General features: G+C 37.4%; 1 protein-coding gene across 1 annotated transcript; it reads left to right on the top strand.

Moving 5' to 3' along the window:
* The first annotated feature begins 14,018 nt into the window (after nucleotides 1–14,018).
* igfals (insulin-like growth factor binding protein, acid labile subunit) lies at nucleotides 14,019–16,212 on the top strand. Its single transcript, XM_063470746.1, has one exon. It carries the CDS (start codon nucleotides 14,019–14,021, stop codon nucleotides 15,753–15,755), a length of 1,737 nt encoding a protein of 578 aa, XP_063326816.1. The 3' UTR covers nucleotides 15,756–16,212.
* Nucleotides 16,213–21,047: the final 4,835 nt, after the last annotated feature.

The raw sequence follows: 21,047 nt of genomic DNA on the forward strand, positions 1-21,047 counted from the left end.
GGAAGTCAAGTTTCAGTAATTGATATGAATGCAATAGTTTGCAGAAATTGTTACATTTTCCTCTGAATATTAAGTATAGATTCAGTAAAGCATTTGTTGTTTAAATTGATCAGTGGAAAGCACACACACACACACACGTATATATGTGTGTGTGTGTACATGTTTAACATCTTGTGAGGATAGACAATTGGCATGTCCCTATACTTGTGGGGAACAACAGTCACTTATGGGTGCAAAATGGCTGTCCCTGTGAGTTTGAAGGCATTTTTGAGACTCAAAATGTGGTTTTAGTGTCAGGGTTACAATGAGGTTATGGTTAGATTTAGGCTGAGGTTTAGGATTAGGCATTCATTTTTGATGGTTAGGGTTAGGTTAAGCGGCTATGGAAAGCATTATGTCAATGAGATGTCCTCACTAAGATATGAAAATGTGTGTGTGTATATTAACTAAATAATATCAATAATATCAATCTGCTACAACTAAACTCATTTACGCCACACAATTTCTACACTCTGTGCAAATACATTTCTTTAACTGTGGCCGTTCCTACGCTCATGTGACACACTCATGCTCATCTTTCAAAACCTGGATAAGTAAAGGAGGTGAATCAATTCAGCAAAGAACTAAGGCCCAGGGCATTACGTTTAACTCCACAGAGAGCCTGGGGCTTGTTGATAAGAGCACTGCATGATAGAATAAAAGGACAGAAAAACTTAACAGAGAAAAGATTTTTTTGTTTTTTCCTCTCTTATGTGTTTGGTAATAACTTTGCATTTAAATTAAAAAACCATATGTCTTTGGAAAAACATCTCCAAAATACATCAAAGTACCCAGAGGGCTGACTGGGGACATATCCTTATACATACTTACACCTCTTAATCTTTGACTTCAGGTTTTTCCAGTCCCATTGTCATATATTTGATGATCAACTGTAAATGGTATTATTGCAAAGTGGAAGTGTTTAGGAATCACAGCAACTCGACCAGAGTTGGGGTTGTAGAGTGTGGAGGCATACATTGTGTAAAAGTCACCAACGTTCTGCTGACTCAATAGCAGCAGAGCTCTAAACCTCCTCTGGCATTAACATCAGCATAAAAACTGGGTTGGGAGTTTCACAGCATGGGTTTACAAGGCAGAGCAACTCCAGGAGGAGAAGGTGGCCCCTCCTGGATTAGAAGTGCCCCAGCATTTTAGTCCACAAAGTAAATCCTTTTGCTGTTCACTCTTCTTTCCCCTTAATTCAATCCATCCTGCACATGTTACTGTTTACAGTTTGCCTTTCTATCAAAACTTGAGTGTTAACAAGCCTCTGGGAGCTCTGTCATTTTCTTGAAAATGCCAGGAGACATTTGTTAATTAGCAAATCATGTTTCCTTCCACCAATGTGATTCCCTCTGGAAATTAAATCAGCACAATAACCTAATTCAGTCAGATATAAGGGCACAGCTATGGTGAGAAAAAACTTCAGCAATGACATAAAAAGAAAAAAAACTGCATGCTTTTTCAAACATGAAATAATGCAACAACAGTCCATCCACAGGGGAGAAAAGTACGTTTAAGTTCGAACTTGCAAACAGGCAAATGCATTGGAGTAAGAAATTAAGTATGCCAAAGGTTTCAACTCAGAGAATCATCTAGAAGTCAACCACTATGACATAGTTTTATAGTTTTGCTTACACAAACCCACATGTTGGAAAGAAAATCTACTTTTTAAAATAAACATGTTGGGAAGAATTAAAATTGGGCAGCAACAGAGTTGAATAAAACCTCAAGCAGAAATGCAAATAGATAGTCCGATTCATTTGGTTCCATCAGGCCTTTGGCTTTATGGTTCACATATGGTTTATCTTTCTTGTGGTATGCAGATAAAAGAAATGTTCAGCTTTCTTCACTGAAAAAAAGTGGGTGTGGGGTCATTTATAAAGAAAAGCAACATATTGATCAGAAATGTTATAAAAAACATTTATTTAATGGAATACTGACATAACCAAAAAGAGCCTAATTTTCAGCAACCATCACTCCTTTATTACAATGTTATTAAATGGAATGTAATCATGTTAAAAAGTTGCTATCAGTTGTTGATAAGTTGATTACAGCTTCCAGTATTATTGTTTTAAGAAAATGAGGCTTCTTCTAATTCAAATAAAAAATATGAAAAACAAAATGCTTATTATCTCACATACAACTCAAATGTCATTAAGTTATTTTAGTTAGTTAACTTTTAGTAAGTTATTTAATTTATTTTAGAGGTCTTTTCTTAAATATCTGTTTAATTTTATAGTCAGTTTTTGGCATTCTCTAACTGAGAAACCAAAAATAATTCACTCAATAATTCCCATCATTTTTATCAATTATTACTCATCACAGTAATAGTACACCAGCTTCTAGCTATAATCACACAGAGTAGAGTGCATATTTTCAACATAAGTGGTAACAATGTTTCAGTCCTTTACAAAAACTACTCAGCTATCAGAACTTCATCTTTTGGGCTATGTCCTCAGAGAAGTCATCAGCGTCACCAAAGTCCTGGTGTTCATATCGATCTCTTTTCTGCTTCCTCTTCTGAGCTTCACTTTTTTGCTTTGATTGTGTAATTTAAAATACAGCTGCGCCAGCTAACTACTCTATAATATATATACTATAAGACATTCACTGAAAAACAAATCTTTGCTTCAACAGCTTCAACAGATCTTCTTCAAAACATTTTAGAAAAGTATTATTGGAGTTTAAAATGACTAAAAATAAACTCATAAGGAAAATAATCCTGCATAAAAAAAAGTTAGCCGTGAACTTTTATAAGTCCACTTTAACATAATGCTGGCAATACAAGTATCCAGTGTATTGTAGAGGGGCCTTAGCACATTAACATGAGAAAACTTTTCCCCAATAAAATGACATTTATTTGAATTAGTTTCACTTCATATTTGTTATCTGATTTTCCACACCCACCTCTAGTGGCCCACAGTTTGAAAACAGCTGTTCTAATCAAAAATCACCAGCAATGTAATAAAAAAATAGATTTTTACCATTTTTAATAGGAAAGGAAAGAACAGACTCATTGCCAAAACTATATGTTGACCATGCAGCATTTTGACCTGTTAGCATCCATCACCAAAATAATGAAAACCTGTTTAGGGTTAGATTAACATCCACGTGTTTTTTTTTTTTTTTTACATATCTACTGACGGTTAACTCAAAAGAACTATGAGGCCAAATGCATGCGTGCAACTTCAGCTTTGTGTAGCACGTGACAACAACCTAACCAGTATCCTAAAAAAAAGTCAGTGGCGACTCAATGAATGCATCAACAAAGCTTATCTGATATTACTGTTCAGGATAGTGACATCAGCAGGCAACGTTCAGAATAAGTACTTTTAGACTAGCTGATTAGTAACTGTTAGTATCTAAGGTCACACTACATACTCGCAGAATCTTGACTAAGACCCTCTTCTCATGTAATAATTTTCAACCTTATCATCAAGCTCACCAACAACAGGCTAATAGAACAGTTGACTGATGGTTTGAAACAAACTTACTCAGGTGCTCTGTGTGACTTCAGCAGCAGACAAAAGACGCAATTATAAGAATGTAATTATACAATGAATGGATTGTGTAAGCCCTCTCTGCTTCCACACCAGTAGTGATACAATTCCTGGGGTTCATGAAATGTGCATTGCTGGACTAAAGGGAAGTTTAACATGTCTTATTCAATTACCCAGTTGATTTGACTTCTGACTGCAGAATCGGTTTCCATAACAATTACATGCATGAAGACATACATACAGTCATACATATCTTTATGCGCAGTAAACAGAGAGGGACTGTGCCAGGTTTTTTTCCTTGTGACTGCAATAAAAATAGGAGCCCAGTGAGAAGCTTCAGATGACAAGCTGTCGAGATTTCATAGTCGCTGACATGACAAAGTGACTGCATATTCTGCTGCAGATGCATTCAATATGAGCTGATGCTTATTAAAAAAAAAACAGCTGATAACTACCTTTTATGAGTCATAAAGTGAGGAAATGTGGGAGATTTCTGTATTTACAGGAAAAATGCACTTGTGGCATTTAAATGAATACAATTGGTGTTTTTTAAGCAACAGCTGTACAGTCAAGATGTTCTTTGGTTTGATGTACCTGGAGGGCTGAGGCATTTTGAAATATGCTACACTATAGTTAAGTATTTATGGGTTCAGTTTAAAGAGCATTACAATACCAGTAGATGTTTACTGGAGTATTGTTCTCATGACAATTTCTTAATGCAAAGAAGTCATGCAGCATTTCTAATGAAAAGGCAGCTATGTTAATTGTGAAAGGCCAGAAAAGATCACAACACATTCAACTGTGCTACAGCCAAGCTAGATGTTAAACAAGGAAGAAATTTCCATTTGCAAAGCAACTTAGCCTAGATTGTTGTGGAGCAAACGAAACAGCACAATCTGAGACTTTCTGAAAGGAGGCACACAGAGATTAGGAATGTGGAGCTCCTCTGAGAGATGCCTAGACAGCAGACAGAGACACAGGGAAGTCTTTCCTCTAGCTCAAGTCAAAAGAAAGGTCATTGTTTTATTTTGGGGATAGGCACAGTTGAGATACTCTGATTACCTCAGAGAAGCAATGCAAAACCTTTGGAGTTTGTGATAACTTGGGTTCATAGTGTTTTACCTTATTAATGAAAGTTGCTTTATTTCAGCTCCTCAACCAAATTTTGGGTGTTGTATTCCTGCACACTGAAGATTTGATTCAATCATAACGGTGAGTGCTGCTGTTTATGTTTTTTGTGCATAAAAGTAAGATAATATAATGATATCAGTGTGAACGTAATAATTGTAAATTCATTAATTTACCTAAAAGTTAAGATTTCACTAAATATGGAACTAACTGTATTATAAATGCATACTTGTGCTGTGCTTTCATGAAGATATAAATACAGTTTGCTATCAGCCTTCTTCGTTTGTCCTACAGAGACTTACAAGAACCTTATCCATTTTAGTTCTTTAATCCTCAAAGACCAGAATGCTTTCTCTTTACTCCAGTACTTTAGTGAATGTTCTTGCTTGTCATCTACTAAGAGATTTCAGTCAATCCAAAGAAAAGTATACGTGTGACTCCTGTGTTGTTTGTGTGTTGGTCCCAAGTCACATATGAAATTCTAAGGAAAGTATGTTTAAAAATATTATAGCTTTAAGATTTATATTTGATCATTTGTTTCCCCACCTGTCCTTCAAACCTTGCTTATCCTTGGACCTGGTTTGGACCCAGGAACTGCCAAACCACTCCAGGTCCTTTTGGAATCCTTTTACAGACAGATTCCTTTTATTGTAGGGTCTACCTTACAATATAAAGAACATATAATTTTTTTTATAGTTTGTTACTTTTTCTGAGCTTGAGTTGTTCCTCAGTTTGGGTGCACTTTAAACGTGCCGCTTCATTGCTGTAAAGGTAAAAGAGACACAAAAAGAAGCTTGGACTTTAAAAGTCCCTCTATTTCTGCCTCCACTGCTCAGCCATGTCTAACAATACCCTTTTGTACTTTAGCTGTAAGCACAGCAATTTTTAAGCATCTACAGTAACCATTTTATTTCTGAAATCTCTCCTTGAATGTACCCATGACACTTAAAACCCCCCCAAAAAAACCCCAGAATGAAGTCCTTTGGAAGCAATCTACCCTAATTGCATACTTAATAATAAATTGCAAAGTATGAATCTAGCAATTATGTAAAATGAGAGTAAATGTAAATGTACATAAACTTAGAGCACTTGAAAATGTGTCTGATCCTCTGTGGAGTGCTTAGTTAATCAAGAAATGTCACAGAGAGGGGAGTGACAACTGAGAGCAAGCTGATGAAATTCAAAGTCCTCTGCAGCTTAATAATATCAGTGACTTTGAAAATGAATGCTTGGGAACCTTTTGGTTCACAAGAAAATTAAATCGGCTCCCAAATTATTCTGCAAGCTCAATCAAGGCATTCATCGATCCATTTTCTTAACCATTACTCCAACAAGGGTTGTAGAGGGGTTGGAACCTTTTTTTTTAGCTAACACTGAGCAAGAGGTGGAGTACATGCCATCACGAATTCTGTAAAATCAGCCAAGGCTACATGCTATTGTGTTTTATTTCATGGTTTACTTTTCCACTTGTACTAAAATTGAAACTTTCCAATAATTTTAACATACTAGCTTCAACACAACTCAATTCTGAATTGCACGCAGCCCATTAACATATATACATACAAAGGTTTTCTGTCACCTGCAAAGACATCTTGTGTCTTTATGAGTTGCTCACAAAATATCATACCTCTCAAATATCTAACCTCATTAATTAAATGCCATTTCATGTACTGTTCAATCTAATGACAATGTAAATGAATGCCTAAATGAAGCAGGCAGTAACAGTAATGCAAAAGCCACCCATGTCATTTATGTCTAAACTGACATACTGCCATCACTTTAACACACTGACAAAGCTAGCAATGATATGTACCCCATTTCTGCAAAGTCCTCTGCAGCTTAATAGTATGGACTTAAAAATGTCATATGATGTATTAATTTAATTTCCTTCATTTCTGTGTCAGCTGATCTTTTTTCCATTTACTGGTGGCAGTTCATTCAGGTTGCAGACATGGCATATAATTTCTAGGTCTTTTTGTGCTTGGAGACAGGCTTCACCTCTTTATCTCATTTCTTTCTTTCACACCCGTTCCATGAAAGGTTTCTCACCTTTGCTTTGGCAGCCTCACAAAAGTCCTCTGTGATGGTTAAGCAGCAAAGTCACATAATAGACCCAGCACTATAAAATTCTTGACTTTATTTTGAAATGTAGCAGGCCACCCTTAGAGCAAAATTTAAAAAAAAACAAAAAAAAAAAACAAATAAAAATAACCTATCAGCCAACTTCTATTGATCCACACACTTAAAAAGGGAATTTATTTTGATGATAATTTATATTTTAATTCCCTACAGTTCTCTCTAAGAGTTAAAAAAAACAAAACAAAACAAAGATATTTCACTGCATGCATATGAAATAAGAAGGAGAAAAACGGCGTCCCTACACTGTTCATTAACAATAAGTGACAGCAGCCCATTACAGTAACAATTCTCTTTCAGGAGAGAAACAAAACTAGAAAATTACAGCCCAAATAAAACAAGATGGGAAGAAGCAGCTTTATATTTCTCCAGAGGAGCATAGCAGTTGGCAGAATTCAAAAGGCAGAAACAGAACCCATGTTGTCAGCTAAAACGAGCTCTTCTGCAGTGAAACTACTGTTGGACTAGTTAATAATTCATTTATCCACTGTCTGTAAGGAATTCTGACTGTAAAGTAAATCTGAAGAAAAAGAAGCGCATGTTGCGAGTTTTTACCAATTTAAACTGCTTTGAGATGCTCTTAGTTTTTCCCATTAATCCTAGAATAACATCTCTTTATCTAGACATTAGGCAATTCAACTGCTGAGGTCCAGTTATTAAAGTTATAAATAAAGCTAGTAATGGATTGTTTTGGAATTAACCTCTTTATTTGATGAGGTGCCACTATTTCGGGGCCTGAAAAAAGTTCAAATCAATGGGTCGTTTTGGTTGCTTTGTTTCAAGAAAGACCTTAAGGATGGTCTAGGGGCTTGTTAATAGTATAAAGACATACTACGTTTCCTTATACGAAGGGCATACTAAGAGTGAGTATATTCACTCTGAAATGATTAGCATGCTGCACAGCTGTATCACAACAAGAAGGTCTTCTGTTCAAATGCACTGGGTTGTTGGAGCCTTCACTGTGCCCGCATGGCTTCTCTCTGGGTACTCCAGACTCTTCCTGCAGTCCCAAAGTATGCAGTTAATGGGGTTAGTTTAACTGGTGATTCTAAGTTGTCCACCGTTGTGAGTGTGAACTGGTTGCCTATCTCTTTGTTTTAGCTCTGCAATGGATTGGCAAACAATGTAGAATCTTGCCTTTTACCCTTTAAAGCCCTCTCATGGCTGTATGATAAAGCCAAAGTGATATCTATGTGCTATAAGCTGTCTAAGAAAAGGAACTATTAAAATATTTCCATTGTCCCATAGGCACAGTGTTATTTTTTTTTATTATTGACCTACACTTCTATCCACATTTATACACTCTGCTGCCTTAAATGTAGAGCAGGAGCTGCGGGCTACAGACTGCTAACACAAAACCAGTTCTATCATCTTGCCCTGACACACATTTTTGACTTGACCTACGTACAAAGACAGGAGTAGATAGAAAAGTATCTTACGTGTTTTACCACTTCAGGAATATATATTGTGTATAAACTGTAAGACGACCGCTGAAGTATCTCAACATTCTTGTTGAAGATTAAATAAAAAGGCATGTCAGGAAAGTTTGCAGGACCAACTGAAAGAAGGAAACTGCCACGCGTGAAGGTTTCTTACTGTAGTGTGACAGGTCCAAAGATATAGTAAATGTCACAATAGCGATGAGGACTTGAACAAGAGAGACAGTGTAAAGAGTTTTTGTTGTTAAGAAGTATGAAGATAAGAATGTAGAATTCTTTTCAAGGATGCAGTACAGGAAATTGTTTGATTCTGGCAGAAAGCTTTGAAAGGCGCCAATTTCACTGTCATTTGGAGAACTGATGTGACATGCACAAACACGCTGCTAAAGTCGCTGAGTAAAGGTAAAGTTTTGGCATTTTTTAGGGAACTGTCTCCTCATAAAAATGAACATGAACTACCAGAAGACACTCTCCATTAATAACAGACCATGTAGAAAAAAAAACAGTCAAGATCGGGTCTGCGGCAACTTTTCAAAGCCAAATTTTAGAAAGCATGCCGAAATTGCAGACAAGCCGACAACTAACATTAGACAAAGGAGATCAATGATATGTCATTATTAATGTTGCTCCACCTGCGTCTGGCCCACAGGCCTCCAAATTTGGACCACACTATAAGTGAACCCACTGCAAATCAAATCCACACCCTTCAAACAGCATTCACCAATGCATTTGAAAGGGAGGTTATTACGAAGTCCTTATAATGTTTGATGTGTAGCTTTATTAGTAATATATAAAATAGCTAATATACCTTTATATTTCCATTTTTGGGTTACGCTGTTCACATGAAGTTGCATTTACTCATGTGAAGATAAAAAAAAGGTATAAATGAAGCTTCAGATTGTCTGCATTTCTACAGGGATTCAGGAGCTGCTTTTCTTCCCTCCTCTCAATGAGATCCAGGTCTCTTCCCAGTTGCCTAATTCACACAGACATTAGTGTTTGGTTGTGTCTCTCTCACCTGTCTTCTTCAGCTGACATTGTCTAGGTGTTTCAGTTTCATCCTGGATCCCCTGAGTATAGCTAAATGGGCAGGATGACAGTGAGGGGAAAAAAATGAGAGCGTTTCAATGGAGTTTCATTTCAATTCAGAGCATTTTCTTTGACGATATATAAATTGACATGTGTGATAGCAGTTTACTATAAATCAATTTAACCCTGAAGTAGCCAAACTATTTTTTCACCTTGTCACGATTCTTGTCTATCACTGCAAAACATTTTTTTCCTTTAATAAATAGAAATAGAAGGGCATCAGGTGTAAAAAACAAAAAACAAAACAAAACAGCCAAATCAAACATGCGGAGGTATCTTGTGTGGTGACCTATTGTGCACAAGGGACCAGTAAAAAGTAGCTCATGGTCAGGTGTGCTTTGACATTCTGTGATAAACATCTTGTTTATGCAGATATGCAAAAGCATTTAAATAAAAGCTTTTGCAGCAATAAATCTTTAAGTACTCAAGGTCTGCTAGTCAAGGTTTACTGCAAGGCATTCATTATAATGTTAGATAAAAGATACTTGTCACATCTTGTACATATTGACAACAATTCTAACCAAAAACCTAATTTGGATTCATGACTCTATAAGACCTCTTACCCCTGATTTTCAGTCTAAGCCTCGTCTAATCTGGTATACATCAACTTTTGTTTCATTTCCCTTCCTTAAGGAAGGCTTCTTGACAGCCACCCTTGACATTAGATGGATCAGCTAAAGCCTGTGATTCATCTCTCACGTCATGTGTCAGGTTTCTTGCTTGATCATTTCTATTTCTATGGACATAATCTTCAGATACTGTTCATCTGCTGTACACATTCATTTAGGTCTGATACTTTTCAGCAAATAGCTCTTTAGAAATCACCTTGTTGGTGCAAAAATACAATTTTATATATGTCAGAGTGTGTTATCTTAAATTAAATATATGGGAACAAAGTATATTTTTGTAACAGGCGGCATGTAAAAAAGCATAGATAGGTATTCGATTGGCTATGGCAGCACACATCCAACGGTTACAATGTTACAATAGAAATCTAATCTGGGTCATCAGCTGCATAATTTGGTCACATCATCACAGTCAATTACCAAACAATGGCCAGTTCCAGCAGATTCCAGATGTGGAAACTAAGTCATTGAATTCTCTTTCCTCCTTGAAAGCAGCAAGTTGACTGTGAGCCCTGGGTGTTATTAATAGCCACTGCAGGGGTGTTGAGGGTCTTTTTACTGTCAAAGGGTGAGGTGGCAGTGCTTTCAGAGCAGTACTGAACCAAAGGCAACTGAACAATGATTTAAACTCAGATAAAACACGTTTCTCTTTTATTAATTTGTTTTTAAAATGTAAAGGGAGGAGTGCAACAATCTACCAGAGGATGGCAGTGTTGACTGTCACTCCATATGAAGCTTTTATATATGTTTATCGTGATGTGTCGTTCCAACTTTAATCAGAGACAAATCAAACAATTTGGGTCACTAAAGTCTCTCCACTTCACTAATAGCAGATTAAAAGAATAAGAAAAGAGATCAGTTATTTAACCTTTCTTTAGTAGTAAAAAGTTATTTCCCTGTTACAGCAACAGAGCACAGAAATGAAAGTGCTCCTTTTGGCTGTTTTCCACTGTGTTATGCGCAACAGATGAGAGCAGCAGGAGGGTCCAACATTATTCATGTCCTGAGGCCCACTACAGCAGCACAGGAGGAGTAATCTTTGGTTTTACAGCTTGTTTTTTTCTTCTTCTTTTGATAGAGCTATTTCTTCACCAAAGTTACTACATTCAGCTGGTTTTTATGTACTTCTCTTAGACTCATTTTAGAATTCTGGTGGTGTTTGTCTGTCATTGCTTTTCTAAAATGAAGCAGTTAATACCGCACACAGTCTTTTTAGTGTTGGTTTGTCACATAGCGTTTTATGTTTGAAAAGACAACAAGATAAGTTGTGTGGTTTCAAAGGTGAATCAGCTTGGACTGTGAATTGAATACCAGCCAATTAAACAAAAAAACACACAGAGAAAAAATAAAGTACTAAAGTCTGAGTCATAATCGCTTTAACAAGCACAGCAACAAATTTTCATCTTCACTTGCTAAATAGGCATGTTTAATTGTTTTTACTGTGATGTTGAAAAAGTGTAGGTCATTGGATGGGATGAGAGTGACTAGGTATATGTGTTTTACTGTTAATGATGTACAATAGACAGATAGATGGACAGGCAATGTAGTATAGTATATATTTCCTAAACAGTTCAACCTAATAAATATCCCTGAAAACCCAGTTCAGTTTAAACTTGTATGATTTCTGTATCCAGATAATGATTACAAAAGTCTAAGTTAAACAGGCCTAACATAGCTGCAGCAGGATAAGCCTGTGTGTTCATTAGCTACAGTGTATGTGTTCTAATACTTTATCTCTCTAACTGGCAATCTCAATTATTGGCAGAGTAGCAGAATTAATATTAGTTTTAACTCTGATCAGCATCCAGCTGCTTAATTTAGATTAACTTCTTGCTTTCTAGGCAATTTCTGTGCTGCTAAAGAAGTAAAAAAATGTATATAGAGTTATTTGAGAAAATTATTCTTCCTTAAACAAGACAAAGCCCAGTCAAAATACTACAACCACAGCGACAGGCTTTCCCGCTCACTATTAAGATGCCTCTCCTCCACCAAGTGAGCTCATAGCAACCAACCAAGCTGGAAACCTCTGTGTATGCCACAGAAGGAGCCAATCAGAGGTGTTTGTCAGGGATGCAAAAATCAAAGAACAGCTCGCTGCAGCAGCCATTCTCCAAGCTTTTTTTTCATGTCATTTAAAAGAAAAAAAAGAAAGAAATTTACTTCAGAACGAGAAAGCTGCTTTTCACAGTTGATCTAGTGAAGCCTAGAAAGACACAGCAAAATTCATAGATCTATCTGCTTATCACTGCTGCTCACTCTATTAAGCATTTACCATTTTGGTTAGTATAGGAGAGGCTTCCACAGATGAAAACAGTGCTGTTGGACCAAGATGAAACAGCAAACCAGCAGTGCTCCCTACTGGCAAGAGAAAATTCTAATTCTGTTTATCTCAGTACACTCTGCAGCCTTTATCAGAGTTGCAGGCATGACAAAGGTTTCAGTGAGGACGCATGATCCTTTCATATGAGAAATGTTGAGAGCAACAAAAATAAATATGATGTGCATTTCTTTCCAGCATGTGACATAAAAGTATTATTAGATACCTAATAAACAATATGTAAACTCTAACTTTGTGCCACATCTATTAATTAATACAAATGTCTATTAAAGATCATTTAAAAATGTGTATTTCAGATACAATTTAAAATAAGACTACAATACACACACCAAGCTCCATCTGATTTAGATAAATGCTGGAATAAACATAACTATAACTGATATTAACGTATAAATCTGCCAGATGTAATTATCAACAACTGAAGAAGGCTGTGCTGCACATCACATACACTTCTTAACAGATAATATTTTGCCTATTTGTGGAATGCAGCAGTGGACAAGATTTAGCAAACAGTCACTATATATGTAATATAATGTTTCTTCATATTGTTAAAAATACGGTGTTGGAAAATCAACCAATTAAATTAAATCAAATTAATGAGTAAGCACACAGGACTATCTAGATTTGGTTGGCCTTCAGAGCTTTAGCATGGTTCTCTAAAGATCTCTGATATGGGGAAAAAGAGCAAACACAAAGTTAGTCATTACAGTCATTGATAAGGAAATTGACCTCTGGAACTGACCCCATCCTACATTATGAACTTTGTGAATGAAGCATTTCTGGCACTGCTGTCAGTTTCTATGTCACATGCAGCTTTTGTCAAAACACATACATCTTAATTTTTTCAAATATAACAGATTTGTTCCAAATGTATTGTTCAATAACAGATGACAAAAGGTTATTGCATATTTAATATGATGTATGCTTCCAAGTTTAAGTTTGGAAGTGAAATATATTTTCAGTCAGTTTATCCTAGACAAATGTTCCTTTGATAATGGGTTACCTATAAGCAGGGAAAAAAACAAAAAAACAAACAAACTGAAAAACGTCATAAATTCAGTCAATGGCTCAGTGCACTGGGTTAATCTTATCTCTTTAACACTGTATCTCAGTTAAAATCTACAGTAAATGCACTCAGTGGCATGACTCTGACAGCCACCTGGGCTGACGATATTTGAGAAAACTTACAAAGAAATGAGATACATAAAAAGAAAAATTTCAGCACAGCAAAAACTGTAGAGAGGAATGGAAAGTCTAAAATATTCTCATTTTGCAGACTTTGTTATTATTATGCTATTATTATGACACTGAAATGATCAGTATTGATGCTGGGAAGAAAGGTTTAGAAAGCCCAACTGAAAATTCTAAGAAAAAGTACATGAATAAATGTACTTACTAACAACTCTGATGGAAATGAATGGGTTAATGGTGCAGAAAAAGTGGACCTGACCAAAAAAAAAGAAGAAGAAGCTTGGGGGCTTGGTGAACTTTTCATTCAGCATACAGTTGCACAAGGATCAGTCATTCACTATTACACAGGTTGTCTGCCTTAAATCATGACCTCTGAAACTCAAGGTAAACAATCTTTTCTGGCCTTTAACTATTAACAATTTTATAATTTAATGTGTATTTCTTATTTCTTAACCATATTTTGCATTCTAAAATGAATTTATGTATTAAATTTTTATATTTACATGTTAATATTCTCTCCACAGCTGGTATGCAAATCACTGCTCTGATGGTAGTCTGGATACTGGGAACATCACTGGTGTTTCCACAGTCGGACACAGCAGCTACAGAGAAGGTGGCTGAAGATCCCATTCCCTGCTCTAAGGTGTGCACCTGTCAATACGATGATTTCATCTCGGAGCTCAACATGTACTGCAGTTCTCGCAACTTCACACAAGTACCAACTGACATGCCACCATCCACTTATTCTCTCTGGCTGGATGGCAACCGGTTTACATCGCTCCCAGCCGCAGCTTTTCGGGATTTGACCAACCTGGACTTTTTAAATCTTCAGAATGGCCAGCTGACGACTATTGACCCTCAGGCTTTCAAGGGCCTTGGGTCGCTAGCACACATTCACCTTGAGCGGAATCGCCTCCGCGTATTACCAGGTACAGTCTTCCAGAATACACCCAACCTTGCTTCACTTAGTCTGCATAACAACCAACTCAGTCGCATTGAGGAAAGACTGTTTGCAGGACTCTCACAAATGTGGCTTCTTAACCTAGGTTGGAACTCATTAACGGTCTTACCTGAGACAGCTTTCCATGACCTGCAAGGTCTACGAGAGCTGATACTCGCAGGAAACAGACTTGCTTACTTGCAGCCACAGCTCTTTCAAAACCTTGGTGAGCTCAAAGAGTTAGATTTGACAGGAAATTACCTGAAGGTGATCAAAGCCAACGTGTTTCTTAAACTAACTAAACTGCAAAAGCTTTACCTGGGACAGAATCAGATTTTAACATTGGTCCCCAGAGCTTTTGCAGGCATGAAGTCACTTAGATGGCTGGATCTGACAAACAATAAAGTGACTTCTCTACATGATGACACCTTCCTTGGCCTGCACAATCTCCATGTACTTCGTCTTTCTCACAACTCTATCACTGGAATTAGGCCCAGGACTTTCCGTGATCTGCAGTACCTAGAAGAACTAAGACTGAGTTACAACAGGATTAGAACTCTGGGGGATAGGATCTTCGAAGATCTTGGCCATTTAGAGGTCCTAGAACTAGAACACAATCAAGTGCAGGAAGCACACGTGGGGGCTTTCACAGGCCTCTCTCATGTGGCTGTCATTAACCTTTCTGGAAGCTGCTTCCGCACTCTACCAGACCAAATGTTCAAAGGTCTGCCAAGGCTTCACAGCCTACATCTGGACAGAGGCTGCTTAACTAAGATAACAACTCAAGCATTCAGTGGACTGTCTGGTTTAAGGAGGCTCTTTCTGCAACGCAACAATATCTCTGTTGTGGAACACCAGAGTTTTGTGGATATGGTAGGCCTATCGGGACTAGATCTGAGTTTCAACAAGCTGGGTGCTCTCACCACCCATACATTCTCTGGCCTCAAGAATTTGGAGTACTTGCTGTTGTCCAACAATGAGTGTAGACAGTTTTTGCAAAATGGCACAAGGCAGATTCTTCCAAGGCTGCGCTACCTAGACTTGAGAGATAATGCCTTAACAAGCTTGGTCCCAGACTTCTCTGATAATATAGAAAAACTATTACTGTCTGGAAACAGGTGGAAATGTGACTGCAGCACCCTCCCACTTAGAAACTACGCATTGAGGAAGTCACAGGTGATTCCTCGGCTAGTGGAGACCCACGCAGAAGGTGAAGAGCCTGATACGACAATCACCATATACAACAACATCACATGCACCAGCCCACCTCGCCTAGCAGGTCAGGACTTACGGGATGTGGACGGTGAACACTTCCAAAACTGCTAAGCTGCACTACAAAGACAGTTTTATGGAGCTGGTTGGTAAAATTCTGCTATCAGCATTAGCATTTCAACATTGTAAATTACTTAAGTTTGATTTGAACATCAAAACTGCAATACTGAAATGTGTTTCATGTTCTTATATAGCTATTAACATATAAGCTCCTGCCATCTCATGCTTTTACAGAAAATGCTATTTGTTTCTAAACATATCTGGATTCTCTTCAAAGGACATCCCATGAAAACCAATATTCCTTTTGCTTCATTAGTTATGTTAAATATGTGGTTGTGGTTGAATGTGATGACAGTTGGCAGATTGTCAACACTAGGAAAAACAAAATGTGATGCAGCAACTTCACAATGCTTTATGACACATCAATTTATGTTAGTATTAGAGAGCATGTTGGAATGTGAAGAGCTCAATTTGTAATACCTTTGCTGAAGTGCTTCATATGAATATGAGTTTGCCTGAGATATTTAATAAAACATTTCAAATGTGCAAATGTGGTTCATTTACTTTTGCTAAAATAGTTATAAAATGATCTGTAACACAGATAACTTAACTTTAACACAGAACGTATTAAAATTATGATAAGGCCTGACAGTACTTTAATTGCAGAAATTTCAAGCAAAGTAAAATAATAATATTAATAATTATCATCATCATCATCATCATGGGCCTTTGAAATTTGAAGAAATGTTTGAACATGAATAGCTCAAAAACTTTCACAGATTAAATCCTGGCATTTTCACTGGCCTGGCTTACCACAAAAATGAAACAGGATCTGTAATTTGGAACAAATGCATCAAAAATGTCTGAGTATTGGTTAGTTAAAATTAGAAAAAAAAATATCAAGCAATCCTGTAAAATCCTAAATTTGAGCACACACAATAAAAATACATAGTGACAGTTTCAGAATTGCATATAGTTGCATTTTACAATAACGCATGAATGTCATGTTGGGTTGATCAAATATGACATTGTACCATACAAACGATATATCAGTAGGTAGTCTAATCTAAATAGAACAAAATTCTGGAGTTTCAAAATGGTATTCTAAATAACTGAGAAAATAATTGTGTTAAATATGTGTTTTGAGCCCTACTTTGTAAGCATGCATATTACCCTTGAGGAGTCTGATAATTCAGATTAAGTTCAAAATATACTAAGAAGCAATCAAATTTAAATTTTCATATAGGTATATTACATTTCTTGCAGTATTCATTAAAGCAGTCAGTACACCGATTACCTGATCTTTGCTTGCCCATAGCAGTTGTGACACTAGGGTTAGCTTTGGGTTCGGGACTTAGGGAACTGTACCACACTACCAATCATACTGTGTTGACATGGCAATAGCCTTCAAGACTACTCATGTGACATTAGTTACTAATCCCCTTTTCATTGCTATGCTATATGGGTTTTTTTTAATGTACAAAAGTTTAAATTGGTGCATGTTGAGTTTTTAATAGTATATTTTAAACTTAAATAGAATTATAAGACTCCTTCAGGGCAGTAGACCTTGAAATTAGTGATGTTCGATTCGTTCAATACTCGAGGATCACTTTACTGACTCGTGAATCATGATTCACAAGCGCAACTGACTCACTGACTCATCCCTGTTGCTGTTAGCAAACTAATTCCATTAGTAGAAATATATCTAGCTTATAATTAAAATTGTGGGGAAAAAAACAACAGCCAGTTTATTAACAAAAACATTCCTGCTCTGAACTGGAAGAAAAAACCCTGAGTAGAAGCTCACATCAAGACAATAGCTCCTCAGTTCACAGTAGCATCGCTCAGCTTAGCATGCTAACAGCACATTTGAGGTACTCACCCCCTCCCTTACTGTGCTGAATCATAGCATAAGCGAATCACTCAGGACTCACTAACCCCCTTCCTCCTGGCTCACAGCTCAAACGAGTTGAACGAATAACTGAATCACTCACCCCCTCCCTTGCTGTGCTGAATCATAGCGTAAGGCGAATCACTCACTCACTAACCCCCTCCCTCCTGGCTCACAGCTCAAACAAGTTGAACGAATCACTGACTCACTCACTCACCCCCTCCCTCCTGGCTCACAGCTCAAACGAGTTGAACGAATCACTGACTCACTCACTCACCCCCTCCCTCCTGGCTCACAGCTCAAACGAGTTGAACGAATCACTGACTCACTCACTCACCCCTCCCTCCTGGCTCACAGCTCAAACGAGTTGAACGAATCACTGACTCACTCACTCACCCCCTCCCTCCTGGCTCACAGCTTCTTCTTCTTCTTCTTGGTTGGCAACCAATGTTAAGGCACTTTACCGCCCCCTGGCTCACAGCTCAGTGGACATTTAGATGAGAAAATATATATTTGACACATTTAAGGAAAATACCAATAAAATAAAATAAAAATAAATAAATGTTCCCTTTAGAATTTTTGTTGCTCTAAAGAAAATAGTTGTTTTCTTTTACAATCATTCATCTTAACAGTAGGATTTACATTAAAAGAGAAACAAATTAAGTTTGAGTGAAAATATACATGTTTGCACTCTCTGGTCAACTGACTCAGTGACTCAAATGACTCAAGAAACCCGATTCACTTTGGTGAGTGACTCATTAAAACTCGATTCAGTAAAAATAATCGAATATACCATCACTACTTGAAATAGTAGGTATAGTATGGCTATGCACAGCACCTGCAGGGGTATCCAAATTCATAGGCTGCATCCACCTGAGGACCCGGCCTTCGCGGTCTACGTGGGCCGGGTCCTCCGAAGTCCCGGTAGGCCGGAAGTGAGCGGCTGTGAAATTGGACGGTCTAGCCTTCAGTTTTGCGTCATCAGATGTCTCGGTGGAGTTAAATAAACTCAGCCGTCTGCTCCTTTCCGTCTAAAATATAACAGGACACTGGCGTAAATTTTCGATCATCTCAGACTTCTGTTTAATCGGTTTTCTGTTTGACGTTTATTCAGGTGTGTGAAATCTATAACTTTAAGCAATTTTAGCACAGTAGCTAGCAAACTAGGAAAATTCATTTTTAAAAAGTCATAAAAGAGTGTTAGCCAGCATAAAAAGAACATTTCCCTATATTTAGAAAAGTTACATCCTGGTGAGCTTACCTGCCCTAACACACACACAACACAGCTTTGGAAAACTATGCCAATTTAGTACTTGTTTGCTTTCACATTTTCGCGAAACTTTCGCGTTTCAGTATGGGAATTTCTGGCAGCATTTGAAGGCAACGCTGTTGTGAAGCTTCTCGTTTCCAATGGTAACCAAGAAGTACCCAGGGACAAACAATTACACATTCGGCGCAAAGACACACCAACAACACAAAAAACGTTCTTACTTTAAATTAGTTTCTTTTTATACATTGTTATAAATGGATTTTAATCGTTCTTCGTGTTGGAATTCAATTTCGGAGAAAGTTAAACCAAATATTCCTACCATGGACTTTGACTTTTCACCTGTAAGTTGTGTTTTTAAACTTAAATCTTGCTAACGTCCGCTAATAACTATTTATTTACACAATTAATGCCGTTTTAACGTTGTATAGCCAGAGAAAGACGAAATCATCGCCGTATATGAAAGACCAGCTGCTCTTTCCCTGAAGCTTCCTGAGGACTTCGACATTTTTTCAGTAGATGCTGAATTTGAGGTCAGTGAAACCCAAGCAAACGCATGACTGATTATGATGACATGAATGATAATAATAAATACTTAATTTCCCTCTGGGATTAATACAGTTTCTGTGATTCTGATTCTGAATGATTATTGTTATTTCTTATTTTTCTTATTTGTATTTGTCTCGTTTCCCTTAATCAGGAGCTCCCAAAACCATTATCTGAAGAGATTTGCAAAAAGATGGATGTTTGTGAAACTGTAGAAAGCAGTACATTAGCCTGTGTGGATGATGCTGAGGTGGGATATACTGGTCTGGTTAGAGCACAGCACCATAAAGCCACAGCATTTTAAATGTACTTTGTTTTCTTGTTATCATTAAAGGCGGGTGCTGGTGAGGATAATTCTGAGGGGTTGAATAAAGGAGTGAAGCTGAAGGCCTCTTTAAAACCAGACCTGGAAAATGTGAAATCCTATGATGGTTGCCCTGTTCTCTCATTTGCTGTAAGTTTGAAAAGTAGAAAAACATCATATGAAAGCAGTTATAAACAATGCAAGTAAATATTCTCTAAAAACTTACATTCAGAGGCTTGACCAGTGTGACTTGGATGATGCCCTTAAAAATCTAAAAGAGAACAAGCTGTCTTTGCAACCCCATGTAACAGTGGCACCCCTGAAAACACATCAAGGTAAGTCATTATGAAACGGTTCACTGAGGCTGTAGTGATCGATGACAGGTTTATGAACTGAATCTTTGTTTTGCAGGTGGTGGCACAGACAAGTTGCAGGAGAATATAATGGATAAATTAGCTGCTTTCTGTAAGAATCAGACTGCGTCTGTGTTAGAACCTGTGAGTCCAGACTCCGACAAGTAAGTCATATCACTGCCCAGGATCCGTAAGCCTTTAAAGATAATATTATTATAATAATTGCCTTTTTCTTGCAGAGAAAATAGAATGTCGAGCAGATCAGTGGAAAAGTGTGGAATAGATTTGCAGTTAAGCCACCGGGAATGTTCAACTGTTTATATTGACCTGCGTTGCCCTGATCCCTCAGTAAAACCAGCAAGAACATCCCCAAATCTTCCATCAGAGACGTCAGCCAAACACAACAACACTCACCAGAAAACATCACCTGCAAAGAAAAACAATTTAAAAGTGCACAGTGGATTGCATATGGGAGGCAGGTAAATACATCCTGCGTCAGGAACATTGGTCACACTTCAGTTTGGCTTGTTTTCTTTCTGCTCCTGTTGTCATTGCTGTGCTTGCAGGGAAGAGACTGGAAAGAGTATGTTGCTTAAAAAAATAAGGGAGATGAATAGAAATGAGAATAAATATTCTGATAAACGTATGCGTCATCCAGAGCTCGGCATGGAAGCAAGCACAGATGTTAAGTCAGAACATCTGTGGGTTGATAAACAATCCGAACCTGAAGTGGAAAGCCCACAAACTGTTTTAGGAAGTTTAGTTAAAGAACCAAAACAGCAGAGGTATGGAGTTTGTTTTGTTTGCCTTTATTTGTATTAACTCTTATAAACAAATATGTTAACCGCGATGATGACGAACTATTAGGGACCAACTGAGACGACGGGTTAAGAAGGCGTCTCACCATGAACAAGCCCAGGAAACTCTTAGGCAGCTGGAAAAACATTGTCCAACCAAATCTGTGTCCGGGAAGCAGCCAGCTGCC

This window comes from Pelmatolapia mariae, linkage group LG4, assembly GCF_036321145.2.
Source record: "Pelmatolapia mariae isolate MD_Pm_ZW linkage group LG4, Pm_UMD_F_2, whole genome shotgun sequence".
In the NCBI taxonomy this organism is placed as follows: Eukaryota; Metazoa; Chordata; class Actinopteri; order Cichliformes; family Cichlidae; genus Pelmatolapia; species Pelmatolapia mariae.